This window comes from Callospermophilus lateralis, chromosome 3, assembly GCF_048772815.1.
Source record: "Callospermophilus lateralis isolate mCalLat2 chromosome 3, mCalLat2.hap1, whole genome shotgun sequence".
NCBI classification, from domain to species: domain Eukaryota; kingdom Metazoa; phylum Chordata; class Mammalia; order Rodentia; family Sciuridae; genus Callospermophilus; species Callospermophilus lateralis.
The window spans coordinates 97,629,957-97,655,463 of record NC_135307.1 but is presented as its reverse complement, the minus strand read 5'-3'; the positions used below and the strand labels follow the sequence as shown (position 1 = coordinate 97,655,463).

The window sequence follows — 25,507 nt, the reverse complement described above, 5'->3', positions numbered from 1 at the left end:
TAAGAAGTAAGCCTTTTTATCATCTGCCATCAGAGGAAATATGAATGGTTAGATCAAAATCTGGCTTATCTCCCTGCCCATGTGTGTGCAAAAGAATGTTACCAGGAATTGAGGCAATAAAGTATCCCAGCTACATAACATTGCCATATAAAAAAAATGCCCATGATATACAATGATCTGTACACCTAAAAAAATCTGTTAGAAATGGGTGGGAAATTGGGGATAGGAGAGAGCATTCATTATGGGGTTTAGATCCTTTACCTAGTACATTATATTTGGATTTGATAAAGGCAAGTCATACTTTGGGATCAACAGTAATCCAGGAAAATATAAAATTTTAAAAATGAAGTATTTGAATAAATATATGGTTTTAAAATCCAGTAAAAAGTGGAGTTATATAAATAAATGGGCTTCCTTAGGGCTGGAGATGTAGCTGAGTGATAGAGTACACACCTAGCATGTGTGAGGCCCTGAATTCAATCCCAGGCACAGCAAAAAAGAAAAGAAATGGAAATGAACTTCCTTATTTTAAAACAAATCATAAACCCCTAAGTCTAAAGTAAGGCAAGTTCCAAAAGAGGACTCTGCATTTTGGCTGGGCCGTATAGGTTGTTCCTTCCACAGGACCTCTCAGGTGGTTCCCTGGGCTACCACAATGGAGGGTCCTAGAGCAACAAGGCACTGCAACCTAGTTGGGGCAGAGTCAAAAATCAAGATTCTTTTCTATGGTTCCCTTGTGACAAACTGATAGTTGTTCTTCAGTTTCCTTTATTTACAAATAATAATTGTATATATTTATGATATACAATATGATAGACTCATGAGAAATTTTAGTAAAAAATTAAGAGAAAGAAAAAGAAATGAAGCAAGGGGCATAAAAACAATATAGTTAACAGAGCATATAGTTCTGGAATCACACATACCTACTTATCCAGCTCACACATCCCATGTGACAACTGTTCTCCTGCCCGCAGTGGGCTGTTCCTATTTAAGCAAGGTTCCTGATCACCCACCTCCCAGCCCACACCTGGCAACAGTCTTGTCCTCTCCTAGGAAAAGGGACCTGACACTAATTGAGACCTTCCAAACATTGTGTGGCTATTTGTTCCATTCAGTTTTCTGCTCAGAGAGATACATCATTTCACAACTCCTTTGCAGGGCAGTCGTGAGCAACACCCAGTGAGCTAGTGGATGATCCAGACCAGCTAGATCTGTTTCATCAGCTCCAACTCCAGAATATTCTGGGAGAGTTCACTTGGACAAATGTCGTCCTAGTCAGGAATCACTGTAACTCTCATACACCTAGAGAAAAGATTTTACCCATATGCATTAACACAAGGATTATTCTCTCACATACTCAAAAATATTTTACAACTAGAAAAACCAAAACAACTCAAGAAGGAATTTCAAGCATTTGGCCCTGAAAAATAAAAGGTGCCATCATGTAAATACATATTAATGTCCACCTTATGCCAGTTTCATGAATCGTAATTTTTTTACATTGTTTTAGGGGAAACAATTCATGATTATTTTTAGGTTAGCTTTTATCTCTTGTAGTGGGGATTCATTGATGGAATAATTGTATTTATTATATATATAATATGTATAATACTGTATATGTTGTATTTATTCATGGAACTAAAGATTTACTGTTTTCTTCATTTATTTTTTGTGCTTGCTAACTTGTGATTTTTCAGGATGACAAGGTAATTATAAGTTTTTTCCCAATTTTAAGCAAATAGTGGTACTTAATTATAACTTTAACTTACAGATATTCCCCAATATATGCAGTTGATGCTTTCTGGCCACCAAACCTATTTCAATATTTATGAATTAACTTCCTATTTGACTCCTTCCTATTTAAAGTTAATAGGGAAAACATAATCATATTAGATTCCAGTCTGGATCAGAGACTCATAACTCAGCTCTGTGACTCACTGTGGTAATTATGGTAAGCCATACAAATGGTGAGAAGAGCTTGGAGTACACTCAGATGTGCAAGCTCTTCTGAGTTCTCATTTCTACCAGTCATGATTTTGATAGTCAAGCAAGGGTGAGGAGGAATCTGAGGAACTGAACATATGTTCTTTACTTTCCTTTTCATCCCCCTGAGTACAGGGTTCATAGGGAGAATAAAAAGTGGCCTCTGATGAGGTTGCAAAGTCAAATTTCTCTAATACATCTTATTTTCAGTTACTGAGTGAAAGATATTACGAGATTTTCATGTATAGTCCTACCCTTTCAAAACCTCTGGTCATTGGCTTGGGAAAACAAACTCTGAGAAGTCAGTCAGGAACTTCCTAATGCTGGTGGTCCAGATCTGATCCCAGCCCCCAGCTGCCACTTTTTAGGTAAGGTAGGTAGGACAGCAGAAGATTGATTACTTATTCCCTAGCACAGCTGCATACTAAGATGTATCTCTTTCCCTTGAACCAACTAATTATATCAAGTTATCTAGTTTTCTAAAAGTTCAAAACCATTTCATATAGGTCCTCAGGCATTAGAGCACACATGTATCATTATTTGATGTATTAACATCATGTTCTTTGGACATTATCACTTACGGGTCTTAAAATCTGAGAATGACCCTTTCTGGAATAGAAATACTTTTTTTTCCTTTTATAGAAAAAGAAAAAAGAAATTCTCTGAAATATATACTAAAATATTTATAAAACATAAATAAAGAAATGTTCTATATAGTATTTATGGTAAATATTTTTTAATTCAATATATAAGCTTAATATTAATGGTTTTTCTCTGATTATATTTGACCATCTTAAAGAATACATTTATAAACTCAAAAGAACAGCATTAGGGGAAGAGTGGAATATTGTTCTGGTTATTTTTTTCCAGGGATGTTTCTTATACACATTGAAATTCAAAAACAAGCATTTGTAAATCTCTAATTGGCATTAAAGTTATCTTGGAACTGGTCTCCAAGGTCATGATATTTGAAGTGTATTCTATTAAATCCAGCTCATTGTGAGACCTGACAGCAGATGTTGACTAAAGATCAAATATATACTATATAGACAGAGAGGGCCTTTGGGTTTTAAAGTTTAGCAATCTTTAGAGACAATAGAGAAATGATGCTTCTTTTCTGTTTCTTCCCTGCTCAAAAGACATAGAAAGAGGCTGAATAGAAGCAAGATTTTGAAACTGTATTGGTTGTCAGAGAGAGATTGGACCAAAAAGGGAAAAGAATGAAATAAGAAATATTGGCAAAAAAAGTCTTTTTTACATAAAATCATTAGGAATTCTAATCCATCAGATGTTTATTGCAAAAACATTTATTAATCACACTATACCATACCAGAGGAAAAAAAGAATTAAATAGCTGCAGATGGTAGATATTTAAAAGGATCCAAATCCCACTTCTATACATCTAAAGATGTAGGGTAAAACTTTTAAATTTTTCTTAAACATATTATATGAACGCCACCTTCTTTGACCTGAGTTTTAAATGAAGAAAAAAAAAAAGCTTTATGTCAAGCTTTCAGTTTTTTATTGGGTGTTTGTTTCATTCTAACTGGTCAGAAAGTAAAAAGAATGGCTCTTTTATGCCATTAAAATACTGTCTGGTGTTTTTTTTCTAATACTGTATAATATACTATATATGTGTATGTATGTATAATTTTTACATAATATAAAACACATAGACCATCAGTGGTGGTATTCACAGAGCAGTGGTACTCTAGAATCTCATTCCCTGTGTAGTATTAAGCATTCTCAGAAGAGGGACTGATGGGGCCAAACTCTCCTCTATAGTTACAGGGGCTCGGGCTGGGGCTGGGGCTGATATTCAAATGGGGCTCAGGTGTGGTGATGCTTATAGCTCTACCCCCTCAACTGGAGGAAAGGAGTATGTTATATGTGGTCCAAAACTTTTGAGTTGAGTCTTAATGTGGAAATGTGGCATTTCCTTCTGCAGAATACAATGACAGATTCCACAATTCTTTTGGAAGATGTACAGAAAATGAAAGATAAAGGTGAAATAGCACAAGCATACATTGGTTTGAAAGAAACAAATAGGTAAGTCAATGGTTCTTTTGTTGGTTTTGGTTTACCTGTGTTGGGATTAAGTCTTTAAGCTAGACTTTTGTACAGTAAGTCAGCATATTTATTCATTGCTTAATTAGACATCTCATCATCTGCAAAGAGAATCCAAGATGTCCAATGTGAACCCAGTTAAAATCCCATTTATAAAATTCGGTAGTATTATTGATGGAGATGTCAGTGAAATTTTTATTTGTATTACAGGAAGATGTTGCTGTATATGTAGGGTCTTAGCCCTGAGGAGCTGTATTGAGAAGAAAAATAGTTGTTCAGTTTGGGCTGTCTTGTGTAGTTCCTTTCATAGAATGTGTTAGTTATTCAGGATGGTTATTTGAAGGTTTGTAGGGAAAACTGAAGCTTTCAATAATTGAAATTTAGTATGAAGAAAAGTGATAAGATTATCTGGGATTACGTTAGTGTTGGCCGGACAACTCTAAAAGAGTACTATGACTTTGAGGATGAGAGAATGAAGGCTCATAGATGGAATTCTCCTCAGTCTTACTGCCATTACACTTCTCAACAAAGCTGCAGTGTTATAGAAATATGAATATTAATGATTATGTGCTAGGTCCTTTTGAGAGAACAATGGCCAATGATAATTACAGAGAAAGACAATTCCAGAGTTACGTATTACCAGTGTTCAGTCTAAGTCTCTTGATGCATAGTATCAGAATTGGTATTCGTAAATACTTTACAAACCAAAGATACTAGTCATACAAAAAGTAAGATACTTCTTTAATGGCTAAGTGTAGAGAATGCTTATGAAAGTATTTGGTTAAACTGAAATTCTAATTAAATTTATGATTATAAATAATAAACATATCTTTGTATCTAAGATTATGTTTTTATAGAAAGAGCTATATTACACTGTTCATGCATCCACTCAGCTATTCAGTCACCAGGTATATGTTGTATACCTACTTCATGGCAGACTCTGTGCCATATAGTGACAATACAGCAATAAGGAAAATAAATTCAGTCCCTGCTTTCTCAGAAATTATAGGCTGCTGGTGAGACAATCAGAGTGTTTGGATTTTATTCTGAAGATAGTGGAAAGCATTGAAAGGTTTAAGTAGGAGAATGATGTGATGAGATTTGAATTTTAGAAATCTAGCCCTGGCTATTACGTTGAGAGTAGATTGCAGTGGAACAAGATTGGAAACATGAAGACCAGTCACCAGATTGAAAACATAATCCAGTAACTGATTATAGTGATTTGGGCTTGGTTGGTGGCAGTTGGGATTGAGAGAAATTGGATACTTTGAAAGATACGTGAGAAGATGAGGTCAGTTTGGCCTTTTTGTATATTGACTATGTGGTGAAGAATGGGGAAGCCTGAGGTATGTGCTATGGACACTTGGTTGGATGTGGTGATGCCATTTCATGATATGAGACTGGAGTGTGGGACAGTGATCAGTAGACTTACACATATTGAATTTAAGGAACCAGGAAGACATCCAAGGAGGGAAATCCATTAGGCAATTGAATATATAGATCTGTATCCAGGAGAGATATTTGGGCCAAGATATAAATTTTGAAGTCATCAAATTATAATAATACAATTGAAACCTGGAAACAGATGAATTTTCTAGGAAGAGATGGTAGATGGAAAACAGAATTCCTTCAATTTGTGTTATGAAAATATATCAACAAGATTATATAGCAAGAGTAAGAACCTGTACTCTGTAGTCACACAGTGCTGGGATCCACTACTTACCAGCTGTGTAACCTCTACAGGTATCTTACTTCCAAGTCTCCAAGTCTTCCTGTGTAATGTGGCACATGGTATATATTAGGTGACTGGGAGAACTAAATGAAATATAATGAAAGGATGTAGAACAGCATCTGGCACTTAGTAAATACACAAATGTTTGTATCTTAGAAAAAAACTGTTACCAATTTTGTCATTCTTATCTGTTAACTACTTCTAATAAAATGTGATACAGCTCTAATATAAAGGGAGTTTCTCCATATATTAAGATTAGTCTTTGATGAAAATAACTTGAAATCATGTCATAAAAGCTGAATACATTGGACATGTTCTTATAAATGTTACTCCTATAAAAATTTTTAAAAAACAAATTTTTAAATGGAGAATCAGATTTCATTAAGCTAAAACAAGTTCCTACCCAGAAGACTTAAAACTTTATTTTGAGATATACTGTGAAGATTGCCACATGAAGACAATAACTGGAGTTTTCATTCCACACGTATGCCATGGTTAGCCTCAAGTCTAATGCCTAATATACGAAATTGCTCAGCCAGCTGAATAAATTGCTAAAAACAGAATTTCTTTCTCATTTTTTAGTTTATTTCTTATTTTGGGGGAAAAATAACTCTTGGTCTTGTTTTTTTGCTATAATTTCTATGCACATACATGTGATGTTACATGTTACCCATTTTTTAAAAATTAACCAAAAATAATTTTTGTGGTAATGTTCTAGTGTTATCTGTGATAAATAAAAACAATCTTACTCACTTAATAAAATATTGAAATACCATGTGCTACTCTTGACCATCATCATCTCATTACCATCCTGTATTCCTTTGTGTTTTGCATTTTTGTTTCATTTGCGTGGAAGATCTTCTGCTATGGATTACCATGAATTGAATGAGGATGGAGAGCTGTGGCTGGTTTATGAAGGGTTAAAACAAGCCAACAGGTTATATTTGTCTCCTCAAAATGGAATGTTATTAATTTGTTGTTTTTCTTACTAACAGTGACCTTGTGACTTTAACTCTGTGTTTCTTTTGCATTGTCTTCCTGGGTAAATCAGTTTCATTAAAACTTATTCAACTTAGAACATTCAGCCAGACACCTTCTCAAAAACCTTCTCCTCTAAGAGATACTATTAAAGCTAAAATTGATTAATGGTGAATATGAGAATTACTTCCTATAAGTGAATGATACTTTCTAGAGTGAATATCTTAAAGTTGTGAATCTCTCTCTCTAGGAGTTGAGAAAACAAAATCTTTTAAGTATAGTACAAATTTTGGGGGGTAGGAACTAATATTTATTACTTAATTAGCAGCTTCTTGTTTCAAAGATCAATCTACATGATATATGTACCTGTAGCAATGTGGCTACTTTCTTATATATTATTATACTGCCTAAAAATAATATCAAATAAATGATTTGGCATTCCTTGTGGTTATTGCAAAATTCACATGCATGAGACAACAAATCAGGAGGGTTTCATGCTTAAGGGAAAGAAAATAAATTGAAATAGCAATATCTTTTTAAAAGTCTTAAAATACTGTTTGTTCAGGGGGCTTCTGCTTATTCTGCTTTGTTTATTCTAACCATAAACCACTGTCATTAATTTTGAAGTATTATTGGTTTAAATTCTTTTGAAATTTTAACAGCTTGCTTGCAATGGCATCAGTAAGTTTTACCCAGCAGTTGACAAACCAAGACAGTTAGAATAAAAGAATGTCTTCTTTTCTTTCTTCACATCAGTTATTTATTTATTTATTTATTTTGGTGGTTGTGGTGGTGGTTGCCGTAACTGGGGATTTAATCCAGGGGTGCTTTACCCCTAAGTTACATCATCAGCACCCCTTTTTTTGAGACAGGGTCTCCCTAAGTTGCTGAGACTGGCCTCAAACTTGTGATCCTCCTGTCTCAGCCTCCTGAGTCACTGGGATTACAGATGTGTACCACTGTGTTTTTTTTTTTTTTTTTTTTTCTTGCATCAGGTCTTAACCATCACTTCATTTTGTGTTTAGAAAAGGAGTGACTGTATAAGCAGGGAAGCACAGTGAAGGGAGAATGCTCTTACTCTCTGGCATCTTTGTTGCCAGTGCCCTCATCTACTTTGTGGGCACAGCTGGCTACATGGTTGCTCAAAGAAACAGTAACCACTTGTTGGTCCTGTTAATACTTGTATTCCAAAACCATGTCATGTTTGGATTCTGTTACTGTTATATAAATTTATGGGGAGAGAGAAGATGATAAATTTAAAATATGTTCATATATGAAATTACAGAACTTTCTGTCTGAATTTAACTAAATCTGCATATATTTTAGAGTAAGGCTCCAGCATTTCTGTCCTTTAGTGATAAGAGTAAAATATAAAAATGGGACCCTGGTCCCACCCTCTGCCTAGAGTTAGTAACTATAATCCTTAAAGGCATATTTAATTAGATTGGGAGTTTGTAAGCTTGCCCTTTATAGTGCCGAGTTATTTGGTAGCAGTGATACTGTGTTTTCCACATTGAATTCTAGCTTATAAATATAGAAAGCCAGATTAGAGCTAGGTCTTTCCTTTTTTAAAAAAATCATCATTTCCTATGAATTGTTTAAAGAGCTAAGACTCCTCTGTCTCTTCAGACCTCTGAGAATTTTATACTGCTCAGAAAGACACAAATATGAGAGTGTTCACATACATTTCTGGTCCTTGTTTGGGTTTTTTTACTTTAATCAAGTCAGAAGATTCAGGGCTACTAGACAGTACCTACTTTTTCTACTTTTGAAAGTGAGCATGAAGCCCTACCCCACACCACTTAGGCAGGAACTCAAAGTATCATCTTTTCTTTCTACTTGTATGGCTTCTCTTCAGGCTCCTGGAATCCCAGCTGCAGTCACAGAAGAGGAGCCATGAGAATGAGGCTGAGGCCCTCCGAGGTGAGATCCAGAGCCTGAAGGAAGAGAACAACCGGCAGCAGCAGTTGCTGGCTCAGAACCTACAGCTACCCCCAGAGGCCCGCATCGAGGCCAGCCTGCAGCATGAGATCACCCGGTTGACCAATGAAAACTTGGTAAGGAGAAGTACCACCCCCCTACCCCCACATGCCCCCACTCAGCAGGCAGTGCCTGGCATTGCTGAATATCTTGGTTTCTTTTTGATCAAACACAGCTTTTCCTTCATGTTTTCTTTACTGTTTCTGTTTCTAACAGAAACAGTAAAGAAAACATGAATAAATTGGTACAAATGAACAACCTGCACAGGTTGTTCTCACAGAAAGCTCCAGGTGTCCAAGTGTTCTCAGATGTCATTTGGAGGGTCAGGAAGAGAGCCACCCAACTACAAACTGGGTTTTGATAGGGTCTGAGGCAACCTGCTTCATCCATTTCAACTAAGGATTCTCTGCCTTCTCAGGAGGTTTGGTATGTGATTGCCATGACAGAGACTGGGCAATTTTGCTTACATTTGGTCCCCAAGCAGCCATCAAGGCCATCCCAGCCTCTCTCTCAGGCAGACAAGAGCAGGTTAGAGTTGAGATCAGGGAAGGTGGTTGGCAGAACCAAGAAGGGGCTTTTGGTTAATGCTAGATGGAGCTTATTGACAGGAGAGGGAGTCAGGATTCAGGTTTAGACTTATTCTTTTAAGAAGAACTTATACATATGATTGCACAATGGTGTGACTCTACTTCATGCTCAACCAGAGAAGAGAAAAATTCTTCTCCATATGTATACAATGAATCAGAGAGCTTTCTACTGTTATGTATAACTGATTAGAACTAATAAATTCTTTTTTAAAAAAAAAGAAGAACTTGTATAACAAATGCAGAATTTTTTTCCCTTGCCAGATTTTTGAACACTGGTATGGAGTCCAAGTTTTTTCTTTTCCTTTTTCCTTGTTTGTTTTTCTTTTTTTACTGAAAATATTTTCTAAGTTATTTGTTTCTGTCACATAATAATCTTTATTACAGATTTGTAGTTTTTAAAATCTGACAGATATACACATAATATTAAAAATAATTGAAAGATTATAATTCCATACTTCTGTGTAAAATCTGTATTGTAGTGATAGCCTGATTTTTGAGAAAAGTTTTTTAAGACTTTTGAGAATTTGTCTTTTTTTTAAATTAAGGTTTCTTAATGACCTATAATAAAATACTTTGAATTCTCTCTGAAAATTTACAATCTGAATCATCTGTCCATTATTTCATTAGTGATACTCTATATTACAAATAGATTTCTAGTGTCATTTATCCAGCCATCTTTTGTGTGAATTAGAAGCAAAGCGGAAGGTATTCTTTTTGCAGTCTGTATTTCTGTGTGAGGCTCATGGTGGGAATACAGGAAGAGGGTGAATGTTGTATTTGGACTCTTCAGAGTGACTGAAATCTTGCCAATTTGTCAGAGAAACCACTGTTTCATTAAATATTTTTGAAATGTCATTTATTATTCCCAAGTATATTTTGTTGCTTAAATTAAACTAACAATTCTTTGATGACTAAGAATTGATAAATATACTAACTAACATTGATTGATCAGCAAAAAAATTTTGTGCTTATAAATGATTGTCTTAAAATACTCGGTGAATCTGAAATAAAGGTGCTTCTGGGTGGCAGATTCCCAAAGTTTGTACACTAAGTTGATCAAGTATTTCCTTTGCAAACTGTCTGTAGTATTAATTTTTCATAGCAATTTTCATAGCTAACATAAAAATAAAATGGGCCTCTACATTCTAAGCCATAAAAATCTGGTTAATGAGTTTGAATTTGGGGAATACCCTTTTAAGTCAGCTGCTTCTCTTGCCATTACACTGATTACTAATTCAGGAGAATGGATTCAGATTTAAGTACATGAAATTATGTGCTTTTGCCAACTCATTATGGTTTCTCAATCTCAGTTGTATAATTCTTGGAATCACTTGAGAAGAAAATTCAAGCAGCAATGGACTTAGGCTTAGTGTTCTTGGAAATGAAGAACACTAATGGAAATCTCACCTTGTGTGACATCCACCAGCCACCTACTGCCCCAACACAAACACAAGAATGGTATCTCTCCTCCTCTAGTGAACAGGTTTCACAGACCTCCCCCAGGATGCCTTTCAGGGAAGAAGGGCCCAGGGTTTCTCACCATTCTCTCCAAACAAGAGTACTAACAGTGCCAATATTTTCCCTGTAATTTTATTTGCCTTCCCTACCCTTGCTGTGGCTGCCAGTAGCAAAGTAGGTCTAGCAAACTCCTGAGCATCACCTATGGGGAAGGCTAGAGATAAAAGGGCAAGAGGGCTGAAGACTGAAGTGACAGCCTTGTCTGGGCAGTGTGGATGACCATTCTGTTTACCATCTAAATGATGGTGTCCTGGACATCATTCATTTCTTTTTATTATGCAAAAAAATCTGTAAGAATGTAGTTAAAATTATCCATACTAGAAAATAATATATAGCAATGACAAATCAGATTCATTATTTGTGTTTTAAAATACTTTTAAATGAATTTTGCTGAGAGGTAGTGTTCCCTCAAAGACAGAGGGAAAAAAAACCAAATATCCATTATGCCTGTTTTTTCAGTATTTTGAGGAATTATATGCAGATGACCCTAAGAAGTATCAATCATATCGGATTTCACTTTACAAACGGATGATTGTATGTAAAACCACAGTGTTTTTTCCTTGTCTTCCTGCTAATTTTAGCCCTCTATATCTGAAGAGCACACTGCTGCCTGCCCCTCACCAGAAGTCTTTTCAAAAACTTTCACAAAACCTATTTCTGCCCACAGCTATCTTTTAGCCAGTGGTGTCATCTCTGTCAGTGTCCTTCGTCCATTCTCATGTGTGGTTTGTTATTAACACTAGGCTTACAGTGTGATGGAAGCAATATGATTGAAAGATCCCATGAAATCCAAGAAGCAATTAACAGTTTGAACAAAGCGTTAGCAATTATTCACTTCAAGTCATCATTTTAGCCTGTAATCCCAGCAATTCTGGAAGCTGAGTCAGGAGAATCAGAAATTCTAGACCAGCCTCAGCAACTTAGCAAGGCCCTGTCTCAAAAAAATCCAAAAAGGATTGGGGATATAGCTCAGTGTTTAATCCCCAGTACCAAAACAAAAAACCCAGATCATTAGTCTAGTATCTATATCCACTCCTGTCTAAACTGGAGAACAAATGATATTTGGATTTGTAAACACTTGTCTTCTCTGTAACCTGAATGAAAACCACAAACATCCCTGACTCATTTCCCTTCTAAACTCTGAGTCTGCTCTTATTTGCTTTAATTATTGAGTTTCTAATTATGTGCTGGCATTTTAGAGAATTCTCTTTTACAGAGACAATAATCATACAATTTAATACCTCCCACCATAAACATACTGTTTTTTCCTCTTTTGCATTACACATTCATAATTATTCCCTTTCTTTGTATATATCACCTGCAAGATTTCATGAGTGTCTTGTGCCACCTGCCACTTTGGCCCAAAGTCATCAAACTACTCTTTATCCCATTCTCTATGATTATTTTTCAACTTACCTTTTAATTCCCAAAACTTTTAAGTTTCAGAGCTATTCTAACAGCTCCAAAGAATGGGTCTCTCATAGAGTAGGGTTCAATTTCTGCTTGATAAGTTCAATGATCCTTAAATCTTCTCCCAAAACCTTTTGTGAACTCATCAAAATTCATACTTGCCTAGTTTCCCTTTAAAATAAGCCATTTCACTGTAATAACAATATATTGAAAAGGTTTGATTTTTTTTTTTTTTTACCCATAGAGAGTCTACTTAAAAAGACTCCACAGGAAGCTTGCCATCCATCACGCTGTAAAAGATTTTACTGCATTGTGTATTTTAACATTTGGCTAAATAAATAGCTGTATTTCCCTTGCCTGCCAGTTTTAGCCAGGTGGGGGCTCCACCAACGAGCTGCTCTGAAGCTTTTATGTAAAACTAACAGTACTATTTCTGTGATGCTGTGTCAGCTCTCCCTTGGAAAGGGAAATTTTAAAAGGGCTATTTTGATTTTTTTGTTATGTTTCTCATTTTGATCTTTAGGATTTGATGGAACAACTTGAAAAACAGGATAAGACTGTCCGGAAACTGAAAAAACAACTGAAAGTTTTTGCCAAAAAAATTGGTGAACTAGAAGGTACTAAATATATTTTTTATATGACAGTCATTGAATCTTGGTTGTTTATTGTTATACAAGCAGCTTAACAAAGACTGTATGTGAATATTAGGAAAAATAACCTTTAGCAAACCTAATTTCTGTGGAGTGGAAATTCCTATTTCTACTTGAAGAAAAATGTTCTTTCTGTGGTGGAAATTATGTTTTCAGAAGGAGAGAATTCATTCATCAAGCATCTAATGAGTGTCTCATGTATGCCAGGTAATGTGCTAGACAGTATACATGGCCATTAAGAGCATGGAATGTGGTGCCAGGCTTCCTGGGTTCAAGTTTTAATCATTCTACTAACTGCCAGAGGTGCTGGTGCACACTTGTAATCCCAGCAGCTCCAGAGGCTGAGGCAGGAGGATTATGAGTTCAAGGTCAACCTCAGCAATTTAGTGAGGGCCTAAGCAACTTAGCAAGGCCCTGTCGCAAAATAAAAATATGAAAAGGTCTGGGGATGTGGCTCAGTGGTCAAGTGCCCCAGGTTCAATCCCCAGGACCAAAAAAAAAAAAAAAATCCTTCTACCTACTAACCATATAATATTGGACAAGTAACCAAACCTCTCTATGCCTCAGTTTTCCAATATGTTAAATGAAAATGTTAATAGTATCTGATATAGTTATAAGAATTGAATGAGTTGGTATGAGTAATACATTTAGAATAGTTTATGATACATAGTAAATGCTACATATAACTTAGTTGTTAGTATTAACTTTTAATATTTGGGATACTGACAGGAGTGATATAAAGTCTGTTTCCTCAAAGAATCCACAGTATGATAGAGGAAAAAAGAGAAGCAAATAAAAATATGACTAATGAAAATAAAGAAATAAGATCTTTTAAAAGATCTCGTGATTTCTTTATAATAATGGCAGGAAAACTCCTTGAGAAAAATTAAATATAAGTTGCTGTAATTGTTATGAATAAATTAATCTTGTTTTGTGGATTAATGTGTTTGTTCATTAAATAAATATACTGAGTTTCTGCCATGATCTGAGCACAGTTGTAGGCACCAGGGATCTAACAGTGAACAGGACTAAAGCCATATTCTAAGTTTTTTTCAACAAACTTCTCACTGCTTGAGAGATTTTAGAGAAACTATTTGGAATTGCCTTCATACCTAAAATGATATTACTCAGCCTGATCTCCCATCTTATTCTCTAGATGTCATTCTGTTTAATTTCTGCTTGGCTCAAAGAGTTGAGATTCCCCACTGCTGGTAATGTTCAAGAGAATCTACTATGATTGACTCATAAGTATGGTTTTCATTCCTCAAACATGCCAGGACCTATCATAATTATTCTGTTTGGCTTCCTGTTCTCCTGGTCAAGTCCTACTCGTCCTTTGAGACCAGAGTCATGTGTCACACCCTCAAAAGCAGCCTTTCCTGATCCTGCAGATAGATCTTATGGCCCTGCCCTCTGTGCACCACAGTTTGTCTCACATCTTCTATGATTTTCATTACATCATATTTTTAGTAGTTTTCCTTGTTTGAATTATTGTCTTTCATGATAAACTATAAACTTCCTTAGCATAGGAACCACCTACCTCTTATTTTTCTTTTGTTTTCATAGCCCTGAGTATGGTGTCGGACCTATAATAGTCCTTTCTTAAGTGTTTGTTGAAAAAATAAATAAGTTTCAGAAATATTTAGAACATGACAACTTGAATATTTACTTTAAAGAGGATATTTCTCTCTTAGATATACAAATACTGGAATAACTATTTAGAAATCAGAAAGATTACTTTGTAGTCATATTTGATGTATAATTCTTCATATAACATTGAAATTTTTGAAACCCCAAATCACATACTCACACATGTGAGATATACGATTTAAAAAAGAACTTTCTACACTTATTATGCACTAAATTATATCATGAGGTTTTAATCAGACAAGAGCATTTGCTTGAAAGAAACTGATTTTAAGGGTATTAACTTGTGAGATTGCTTATGTTGAACTCCTACTGGCTTCTTTGCCATACATTAGTAATTTTACATTTTTAATCAGCTTTCTTTGATGTATACATTTTTAAAAGATAACATTAGAATATTTCAAGATGTTACTAATATTAGGCTATTATTAATCAGAAATTAGTGAAACAACTTTTTCAGTGAAACAACCCTGACAAGTATAAAGATGATAGCTATAAAGCTAAAAACATTTGAGAAGGCTTAGATTAAGTCAAACAAAGACATAATGGTTCTTAAGAAAGGTTATTTTTTGAGTCAAGTGATAACACTAACTAGAGAATAAAATTAATAGATTTATGTGACCTGGAACTTATGGCAGGCATTGTCCCTGCTCTACCCTCAGGGAATATAGATGAAAGATTTTTCTAACACTTCTCCCTTTGTCCATGAATCTCACAGTTGTACAGAAAATACTGGCAACTTTGTATAGCAAAGCACTTTCTAGTAGCCAAAAGTGAATATTTTTCTTCAACATACTTAATACATATATTAATACATACTTAATACATATATTATAACATCCTTTCAGTTTAAAATAACACAACTCTTACCTTTTCCTATGGGCTACATTTAATTAAGGAGACTTTTTAACATCCAGCAAAATCTGTTTTTAAAAATACCAACCTATATAATTTTTTAGCAGGAATTATATAGTTAAATGGAGAGTATTTCAAAATTTGATGTGCTTTGTGCTGTATTTTAATCTAGGAGTGGGTGTTCCATCTCGGTTTTTGTAGTCAAGAAATTTATACCTGAAAGTCTTCTAAAAATCATTTGATTATTTTATAAGAGAAAAAAAAAAAAGCATAGGTGACAGTCCCAAAGCCTCAGCCAGTAAGATACAGGACCAGAACCCAAGCTCTCTGAGAACCACTGCTTTCTCTCCTTTGAGTCATGTTTTCCAACGGAGCTTCTCCTCTTATAGGAACCTGAGATTTTAATTGAACCTGAGATCAATATCTTTCTGGTGCCAAGTGTGGAAAAGTAAAATTTTTTAAAAAATCCAATTTTCTTTCCTTTTCCATAACAAAAAGGTTAAGGAATGTTTTCCTTTCAAGTTTATAAAGAATTTAGAAAACAGAAATAGGGATTGCTTCAGCTTTTTGTAGAAAGAGTCTGCATTGGATAAAACACTGGACTAAGAAACTGCCATCTCAGCTCATTTGTGCTGCTCTGACAAAACACCTGAGACTGGGTGATTTTTAAGCAACAGGAATTTGTTTCTCATAGTTAGTTCTAGAGGATGGAAGTTCAAGATCAAGGTGCGTGCAGGCTCACTGCCTGTTGAAGGCCTGATTTCTGTTTCCCTGGTGGTGCTTTGTTGCTGTGCCCTCCAGAGGGTTCATAGGCTGTGTCCTCACATGGAAGGGATGGAAGGACAAAAGGCCTAATTAATTCCTTATAATACTTTTATAAGGCACTACTCCCATCCTTAAGGGTGGAGCTCCTATGGACTAATCACCTCATAAAGGCTTCACATTTTAATACTGTTGCATTGGGGATTAAGTTTCAACATAAACTTTGGAAAGCAAATATTCACACCATTACAGCTACCAATGTCTCTTGAGTGTTTGAAAACTGGAGTAGAACCAGGCATGGTGATACATACCTGTAATCCCAGCAACTCAGGAGGCAAAAGCAGGAGGAGTGCAAGTTTGAGGCTAGCCTCAGTAATGAAGGGAGACCCTGTCTTAAAATAAAAAATAAAAAGGACTAAGGCTATAGCTTAGTAAAGTGTCTCTGGGCTCAATTCCTAGTGCCAAAAAAGAAAGAAAAAGAAAACTGGGGTAGTGTCCTGGTTTATCCTTTTCAGGCTTTATATTTTCCTGATGCTGCATAGAAGTTGACATTTTATTTTAATTAGTAAATAGTTTTGCTAAATAAATCAAGATTATGTTCAACTGATAGCTGTCTTTTATCTGTGAGTTTTTGTAAAGACTTAAGTCTCTAGGAAGAATTCAAAAGCAGAGAGAAAAATTTTAATGGGAAGATGGGAAAATTTGTGTGACATTTTTGTTCAGACCAAAAAAGATCCTAGTTCAAGATTTTGCAAAAAGAAAGTGAAGCTTTCTTTTAACATACAAGCTCTTTTATTGAAAGTATTCACCATATTTTATAATTTTGAGGTGCATGCTTCACATTTTAGCACCTCTGAAGTTGGAATATGTCTTAAAATTATTAATACACTATTATCATTTTATTGCCATTTTTTTCAGTGTTATATAAAATGGCATATCTCATAGTTAGTGGCATCTTAAGGAAGTATAAAAGTAGTAGGCTTAAAACATCTTCTTTGGGTTACATGGACTCTAGATTTTTCCCCCCAGTACTGGGGACAGTGGCATTTTACTACTGAGCCTTTTTAATTTTTTATTTTGAGATAGGGTCTCAATGAGTTGCTGAGGCTGGCCTCAAACTTCTGATCTTCTTGCATCAGCCTCCAAAGTAGCTGCAGTTACAGGCACTTATTACCACACCTGGTAGACATGTGCTTTTACTGATAAATCTAATGTTAAATTCATTTCCTCCCAGTTTCCCCTCTTAGAATTATCTCTGTGGCTTAAAGTATCTAGAAACATAAATGGCAGAGAATTTATTATTTTAACACACATCAGCAGGCCCATAATCTCTGGAGGCCACAACTTCATCATCATTCCTTGTGGGTGTTATGTTTAAACTGACCCCAGAAGTAATTAATATGAAAATAAACAGTTTTGAGTCTCCTCTTCTCTCACATAAAGTATTATATTATAAAACTTACCTGGTGGGTTTCAGACTGCATCTTGTATCTGCAGCACTAGATCACGGGAGTTGGTTGTAGCCCCTAGCTGTCCAATTGCAATCTGATCACTCTTTAGATATCATAGTGTTGGTGGATGGTGGTGATCCTACCTAAACCAGGTTTTCAGCACTTACAGTCTCAATATGTGATGTTGCATCATGAGGTGGAAGATATGTCACCATGCTCCATGCCACATAAGCAAGAGCACTGGCAGGTATTTTGTTCTCTATGATAATCTTTTCCTGTAGAATTGGTTTCTTAGAACTAGAAAAGGAAATGCACAGAGCAACACAAGAAGTTCTGATACCTCATGGAGCCAGCACCCTTAAACTTTCTAATATTTTTGCATCTGATCTGCATTTCATTTGACAACAATCTGAGAACCCAAACTTATTGTATGCTTAAAGGGATTTCTTTTTTTTAATTTGTATTTATTTTTTTTAGTCATACATGACAGTAGAATGCATTTTGATACATAATACATACATGGAATGTACATACATCAATCATATTGTCTATTCTGCTGCCCTTCCTATCCTCCCTACTCCTCCCCTCCTCTCCCATCCTTTCTCTCTATCCAATCTAATGTGACACACTTTTTTTTCTTTTTCTCATTACCCTCACATATGTATTCTGTATAACAATGAGGTTCTCCTTCCATCTTCTCTGCAACTCCCCTTCTCCCTCTTTTTCCCTCCCACCTCTCTTTCCTATTTAGTGGTAGTCTTCTTCTCATGCTCTTCCTCCTTATCCCATTTTGAGTCACCCCTCTTATATTAGAGAAGACATTCGGCATTTGTTTTTTAGGGATTGGCTAACTTCACTTAGAATAATCTACTCTGATTTCATCCATTTGCCTGCAAATGCTATGATTTTATTGTTTTTTAGTGCTGAGTAATATTCCATTGTGTATAAATGCCACATTTTTAATCCATTCATCTATTGAAGGGCATCTAGATTGGTTCCACATTCTAGCTATTATGAATTGTGCTGCTATAAAACATTGATGTGGCTGTGTCCCTGTAGTATGCTCTTCTTAGGTCTTTTGTGTATAGTCCAAGAAAAGGAATAGCTGGGTCAAATGGTGGTTCCATTCCCAGCTTTCCAAGGAATCTTCATACTGCTTTCCAAATTGGCTGCACCAATTTGCAGTCCCACCAGCAATGTATGAGTGTACCTCTCCCCCGCCCCCATCCTCGCCAGCACTTATTGTTGTTTGACTTCATAATGGCTGCCATTCTTATTGGAGTGAGATGGTATCTTAGAGTAGTTTTAATTTGCATTTCTCTGATTGCTAGAGATGGTGAGCATTTTTTCATGTATTTGTTGATTGATTGTATATCCTCTTCTGAGAAGTTTCTGTTCAAGTCCTTGACCCATTTGTTGATTGGGTTATTTGCTTTTTTGTTGTTTAACTTTTTGAGTTCTTTGTATACTCTAGAGATTAGAGCTCTATCTGATGTTTGAGGGGTAAAAATTTGTTCCCAGGATGTAGGCTCCCTATTCACCTTGCATATTACTTCTCTTGCTGAGAAAAAACTTTTTAGTTTGAATTCGTCCCAGTTGGTTTTCACTCTTGTGCTATAGGTGTCTTATTAAGAAATTTGGGGCCTGCCCCCACGTGATGAAGATTAGGACCAACTTTATCTTCTATTAGACCCAGAGTCTCTGGTCTGATTCCTAGCTCCTTGATCCATTTTGAGTTGACTTTTGTGCATGGTGAGAGAAAGGGATTCAATTTCATTTTGTTGCATATGGATTTCCAGTTCTCCTAGCACCATTTGTTGAATTATTTTGAAACCCTGTACTCTAATAAAATAGAGGATAGTGAAGGCATCGATAAATTCCTTAAGGCATATGAGCTACCCAGATTGAGTCAGGATGATATAAACAACCTAAACAGACCAATATCAATTGAGGAAATAGAAGAAGCCATCAAAAGACTACCAACTAAGAAAAGCCCAGGACCGGACGGATATACAGCAGAGTTTTACAAGAACTTTAAAGAAGAACTAATACCAATACTCTACAATCTATTTCAGGAGATAGAAAAAGAGGGAGTACTTCCAAATTCATTCTATGAGGCCAGTATCACCCTGATTCCCAAACCAGATAAAGACACCTCAAAGAAAGAAAACTACAGACCAATATCCCTAATGAATATAGATGCAAAAATCCTCAATAAAATTCTGGCAAATCGGATACAAAAACATGAAAAAGATCGTGCACCATGACCAAATGGGATTCATCCCTTGGATGCAAGGCTGGTTCAATATACGGAAATCAATAAATGTAATTCACCACATCAATAGACTTAAAGATAAGAACCATATGATCATCTCAATAGATGCTGAAAAGGCATTCGACAAAATACAGCATCCCTTTATGTTCAAAACCCTAGAAAAATTAGGGATAACAGGAAATTACCTCAAAATGGTAAAAGCTATATACGCTAAGCCTCAGGCCAGTATCATTCTAAATGGAGAAAAATTGAAGGCATTTCCTTTAAAATCTGGAACAAGACAGGGATTCCCTCTCTCACACTTCTATTCAACATAGTTCTTGAAACACTAGCCAGAGCAATTAGACAAAAGAAATTAAAGGCATAAATATAGGAAAAGAAGAACTTAAATTAGCACTATTTGCCGATGACATGATCCTATACCTAGCAGACCCAAAAAATTCAACCAAGAAACTTCTAGAATTAGTCTCTGAATTCAGCAAAGTGGCAGGATATAAAATCAATACCAATAAATCAAAGGCATTCCTGTATATCAGTGACAAATTCTCTGAAATGGAAATAAGGACAACTACTCCATTCACAATATCCTCAAAAAAAATAAAATACCTGGGAATGAACTTAACAAAAGAGGTGAAAGAGCCATACAGTGAAAACTACAGAACCCTGAAGAAAGAAATTGAAGAAGACCTTAGAAGACCTTGCTCATGGATTGGTAGAATTAATATTATTAAGATGGCCATACTACCAAAAGCACTTTACAGATTCACTGTAATTGCCATCAAAATCCCAATGACATTCCTTGCAGAAATAGAAAAAGAAATCATGAAATTCATCAGGAAAAACAAGAGATCCAGAATAGCTAAAGTAATTCTAAGCAGGAAGAGTGAAATTGGTGGTATTGCGATTCCAGATTTTAAACTATACTATAGAACAATAGTAACAAAAACAGCATGGTACTGGCACCAAAACAGGCTGGTAGACCAATGGTACAAAATAGAGGACACAGAGACAAATCCACAAAATTACAACTACCTATATTAGACAAAGGTGCTAAAACCATGCAATGGAGAAAGGATAGCATCTTAAAGAGATTTCTTAACTGCTTTCCTTTCCTGTAGATTAAAGGATAAAAATCCTGCTTACTATCACAATCATCAAGATAAGTTCACATCTTCCCTTTTGTTCCCAACTTTGAGATGAACTTGGAGGCCTCTTTTTATCCTTAGCATAATTCTTCTCTAGCTGCTGTCATTGACAATAGTGACCATTTTTAATATTGTACTTCAATGATTGCAGCTTCATAGCAAGACTTTAGTATTCATTAAAAGCAACAAACAAGTAAAAAATATTTAGGAATTTATATTAAATAAAGGTGTTTATTTGTTTATGATTTCTTTGGAGATTAGAGGTGGCAGGAGAAAGGTGTTTGCCTTATGAGGCCCTTATGGAAAAAAATACATTTTCACAACAGTTAGTATGAGAGAACACTCTTGATGTGGTCTGAGATGATTATAATGATACATTTAGAGTAAATATTCTTTTGTTTTTAATGTCTAGAATCTTAGAACTAGTTGATCTTGCTGTCCCCTTGTACAATATTGTTTTTCCCTTTGTGAGTAACCTTATTACAAAAAAAAAAACAAAAAAAAACCAAAAAAACTTGAAAGTTTCAAATCAGTTCAGGTTAGATTATTTGATGTTAATAATATCAGGTTCTAGTGCCTGTCAGAGTAGCATCATCATTTAATTTTGCTACCTATCCACCCAATTTTAGCACCAGAGAATAGTTATAAGAGGACAATTTTAAGTGGCAAATATGGCAAGTTTGTATTGTTACAGAATTCATTTAAAATGATAGGAAAAATGAGAGGGTTTCATGTTCCTATCTAGAAATCATTCTGCTCTTTTTTTTTTTTTCCTCCTTATGAAGTGGGCCAGATGGAGAATATATCTCCAGGACAGATCATTGATGAGCCTATCCGTCCAGTCAACATTCCCAGGAAAGAAAAAGATTTCCAAGGAATGCTGGAATACAAGAAGGAAGATGAGCAAAAGCTTGTTAAGAACCTGATTCTAGGTAAGTATTCTCTACATGGGATAAAAGCTCTTTCTAGTATGTGTGGCAGTGGTGGGAAGACTAATCAATCATTTTTAAGTATTTAACACTGAAGTTTCTTTAGTCATAATTACATGCTGTACATTGCAGTGCTGCTGCAGCATCTTGACTACTCCATGCTTTGTTAGTCAAACTGCAGGGACAAGTGCTTAGGACCTAACTGTAAGGATCTCTTGAGGCCCCGCCTTCTCAGTCCTATGGGCACATTAGAATCACCAACAACAATACTTAAAAAAGTATTGATGGTCCCTCTAACTTAAGCCAATTAAATTAAAATCTGTAGGAAATAGAGCCTGGCCATGTCTAGTACTTTTTAAATAGCCTCTCAAGGGATTCTTACAGTTGAATACCTATAGGCCTTTTAGGTTTCTGAATTTCTGTTTTTCCTTACTTCCCTGGAAAGTTTTATATCTAAATATGTTGAGGACAACAGTTTAGTAATAAAGAAGAAACAAAAGAATTAAGATAAAGATTCCAGTAAAGGAAGGACAGGGTAGGATAAATGAGAAGGGAGTCCAGAAGCATTATAGAGGGGCATCAGGCCTTGGGTGTGAGCCTTCTGGCTCTGTGAGAAGACAGTTCAGGGGCTGCTGGTAAACAAGGAAAGAGTACACACACCCATGAGTTGTGAACTGAAAAACCTTAAAACTGCTCCGTCAGCATTTGTACAGCTTTCTACCACCCAAGTGCCAGGGTGACAGCAGTGTGATTGGCAGTTATATTTGATTTAACATTCTTCAGGTTCATGGCATTAAACTCAGAACTATATATGGGTACAGAGGTACTTCAGTTTCAACATGATCTTCATTTAGCAGAAATATTCAAGAGGTCATTGTTTGGGAGGTATAAAAAAGAATAAAGAATGAAGGAAGGTGTGTTGTTTTATATAAAATTTGTCAGGAAACACTTTTTGATAAGGTAATCTTTGGACAGAGGTTAAAGGAAGTAAGAGAGCTGATATCTGAGTAAAGAACCTTAGAGGCAGAAAAAAATAGTAATTTCATAGGCCTTGGGATGGGAGCAGGCCTGGTATATTTAGCCAACAGTAAGGAAATGCATTTGACTGAAGCAGGTAAGCCAGGGCTTGAGAAGAGGAACAGGGCCAGATCATGTGGACTACATGAGGATTTCAGATTTTATAAATGGGTGAGATGAGAAGCTGCCTGGAGGATTCTTGAACAAGAGTTAGATAATCTTACCTATATTTTTTAAAATAAATACTGTAGTTGATATATAGAAAATATACTGTGGGGCAAAGGGTGCACCAAGAAGACCAGGTAAGAATCTCTTATAGCAAATCAAGAAGAGATAATGGTGGTCTAGCTAGTTACTGTAATAGCTAGTTACTGTAGTGCAAAGTAGTTTGGACTCTGGGTATATTTTTTAGGGAGAGCCAGCAGGATCCATTGGTGGATTAGGTATGTGTTATGAGAAAAGAAAGGAGCCAAAGAGATGAGGAGATTTATAACCTGAGATACTGGAAGATTGGAGCTGCCATTTCCAAACACTGAAAGAGCAGGTTTATCAGAGAACCAGGAGCTTGGTTTGGGAGAGGTTCAGTTTGACATATCTAAGGAGAGATATCAAGAGGCAGTTAATACATAAGACTGGAGTTCAAGGGAAGAGTCAGGGCAGGACATATAAATATTAGATAGACATGTCCCCACACTCAAGAATTTCTCCTCTTAACGATTTGTTAAAATACTCTTTTTTGCTGGAAATGATGGCTCATGCTTATAATCCCAGCAATTTGGGAATCTGAGGCAGGGGGATTGAAAGTTCAAGGCCAGCCCCAACAATGTAGCAAGACCCCACCCCCACTCCCTTCCACCAAGCAATTTAGCAAGACCCCATCTCAAAATAGGAAATTAAAAGTACTGGGGTCATAGCTCAGTGGTAAAGTGACCCTGGGTTCAATTCCCAGTACAAAAAAATTTTTTTTAAATCTGATTTACCCTGATTGATTGAACTTTATATAACTGTGCTTTTATATCTGGCAAAGCATGCTTCACAGAGACTTTCAATGTAGTATAATTTTACATTTTTTTTCATTTTCCAGAACTAAAACCACGGGGTGTAGCAGTCAATTTGATTCCAGGGCTACCAGCATATATTCTGTTTATGTGCGTTCGACATGCCGATTACCTGAATGATGATCAGAAAGTAAGGTCATTACTAACGTCAACAATTAACAGCATCAAAAAAGTATTGAAGGTGAGCTCAAGTTCAACAAAATTCTCAAGATGAATGTTCATGGTGACAGTCTGTGCAGACATGCTTTTTCTTCCATGGACTTGGGCAAAGTTGCTAGTGTTTACTAAAAACTTGCAGTTTAGGAAACATTCTTCCTTGCAACCTCTCTATATACTTTCTTTTAGAACATGACTCAAATTGGATATGTAGCAAAATTAATTTGATATAATTGCATTTATTTGGGGAGTAAATTTCTCTTCGTGGACAGAAATAGTCTGTTTTAAGATTATACTTGGAACTAAATTAAAAATATTCAGTGGAGAAGGGATAGGTAGGTGGGTAGATAAATAGATAGATAGATAGGATAATGCTAATGTTAAAATGGACGTTCAATAATGCATGGCTTGTTCATATAAAAACAAGTCTGATAAAGCATTAAAATATTTTCTTCCAACTTTTGTACCCATTATTCTCCAACTCACCCCATAATTCTTCTTGTTACCTAAAATGCCTGCTTCCATGTGAAAAGCAACATAAGATGCTAATCAGAGAAGACAGACTTGGAAGAGGCAGCAGCATTATATAACCAAGCAGAAATCCCTACATAACTCAGTAATCTCTGAGTCACCTTGCATAATCCTCCTCTTGACTGTAGAGAAACAACATACTTAGTTTTAACTTAGTGTTTCTGTGAGGAATTGACATAATGTGCTCCAGGTGCTTTGCCTTCTGATTATCTAACTTAATGAGGATGAAGATAAGTAAGTAGTTAACAGTGGATTCTCTCAACTCTAAGATGCCTTTCTTGAACTTTAATTGTGGTAATATATATATATATAAACAAAAAATTTACCATATTAACCATTTATAAGTGTATATTTATGTGGCAGTAAGTGTATTCACAGTGTGTACAACCATCAACAGCATCCATTTGTAGAACTGTTTCATCTTCCCCAACTAAAACTCTGCACCCATTAAACACTAACTCTCTGTTCCTCTCCACCCCCCACCCCCTGGTCATGAACTTCTGAAAAATTCTGGTTCTTAGTCTATATTCTGCAGATATTCTATGAATATCCACTGAAATGTGGAGTTTCTGAAGACTTAATTTTTAAAAACTGATTGATGTTTTCTGAATATAACTCATTTAATTTTTTACATATTGGTGCTATATTGCACTTCGACTACAAGTTTTGCCACTTAAGTCAACTCCTAATTAGACAAAAGCAAAATTTTCCCTCAACCTTGCAAGAAGGCATTTATTTATTGTGCCATGTTGTTTAAAGATTAGAAAGGAGTGGGT

General features: G+C 35.6%; 1 protein-coding gene across 4 annotated transcripts in view; it reads left to right on the top strand.

Annotated features, from left to right (window-relative positions):
* Window positions 1-25,507, top strand: part of Myo5a (myosin VA) — a 211,086-nt gene that overhangs the window by 162,493 nt on the left and 23,086 nt on the right. The window contains exons 29-35 of one of the 4 annotated variants that reach the window (XM_076850799.2): window positions 3,932-4,032; window positions 6,639-6,719; window positions 8,619-8,817; window positions 11,305-11,379; window positions 12,779-12,872; window positions 21,826-21,972; window positions 24,071-24,225. In XM_076850799.2, the coding sequence (XP_076706914.2) occupies window positions 3,932-4,032; window positions 6,639-6,719; window positions 8,619-8,817; window positions 11,305-11,379; window positions 12,779-12,872; window positions 21,826-21,972; window positions 24,071-24,225 (852 nt within the window). The remainder of the gene's footprint in view (window positions 1-3,931; window positions 4,033-6,638; window positions 6,720-8,618; window positions 8,818-11,304; window positions 11,380-12,778; window positions 12,873-21,825; window positions 21,973-24,070; window positions 24,226-25,507) is intronic. The other 3 variants (XM_076850801.2, XM_076850800.2, XM_076850802.2) reach the window with 3 other exon arrangements.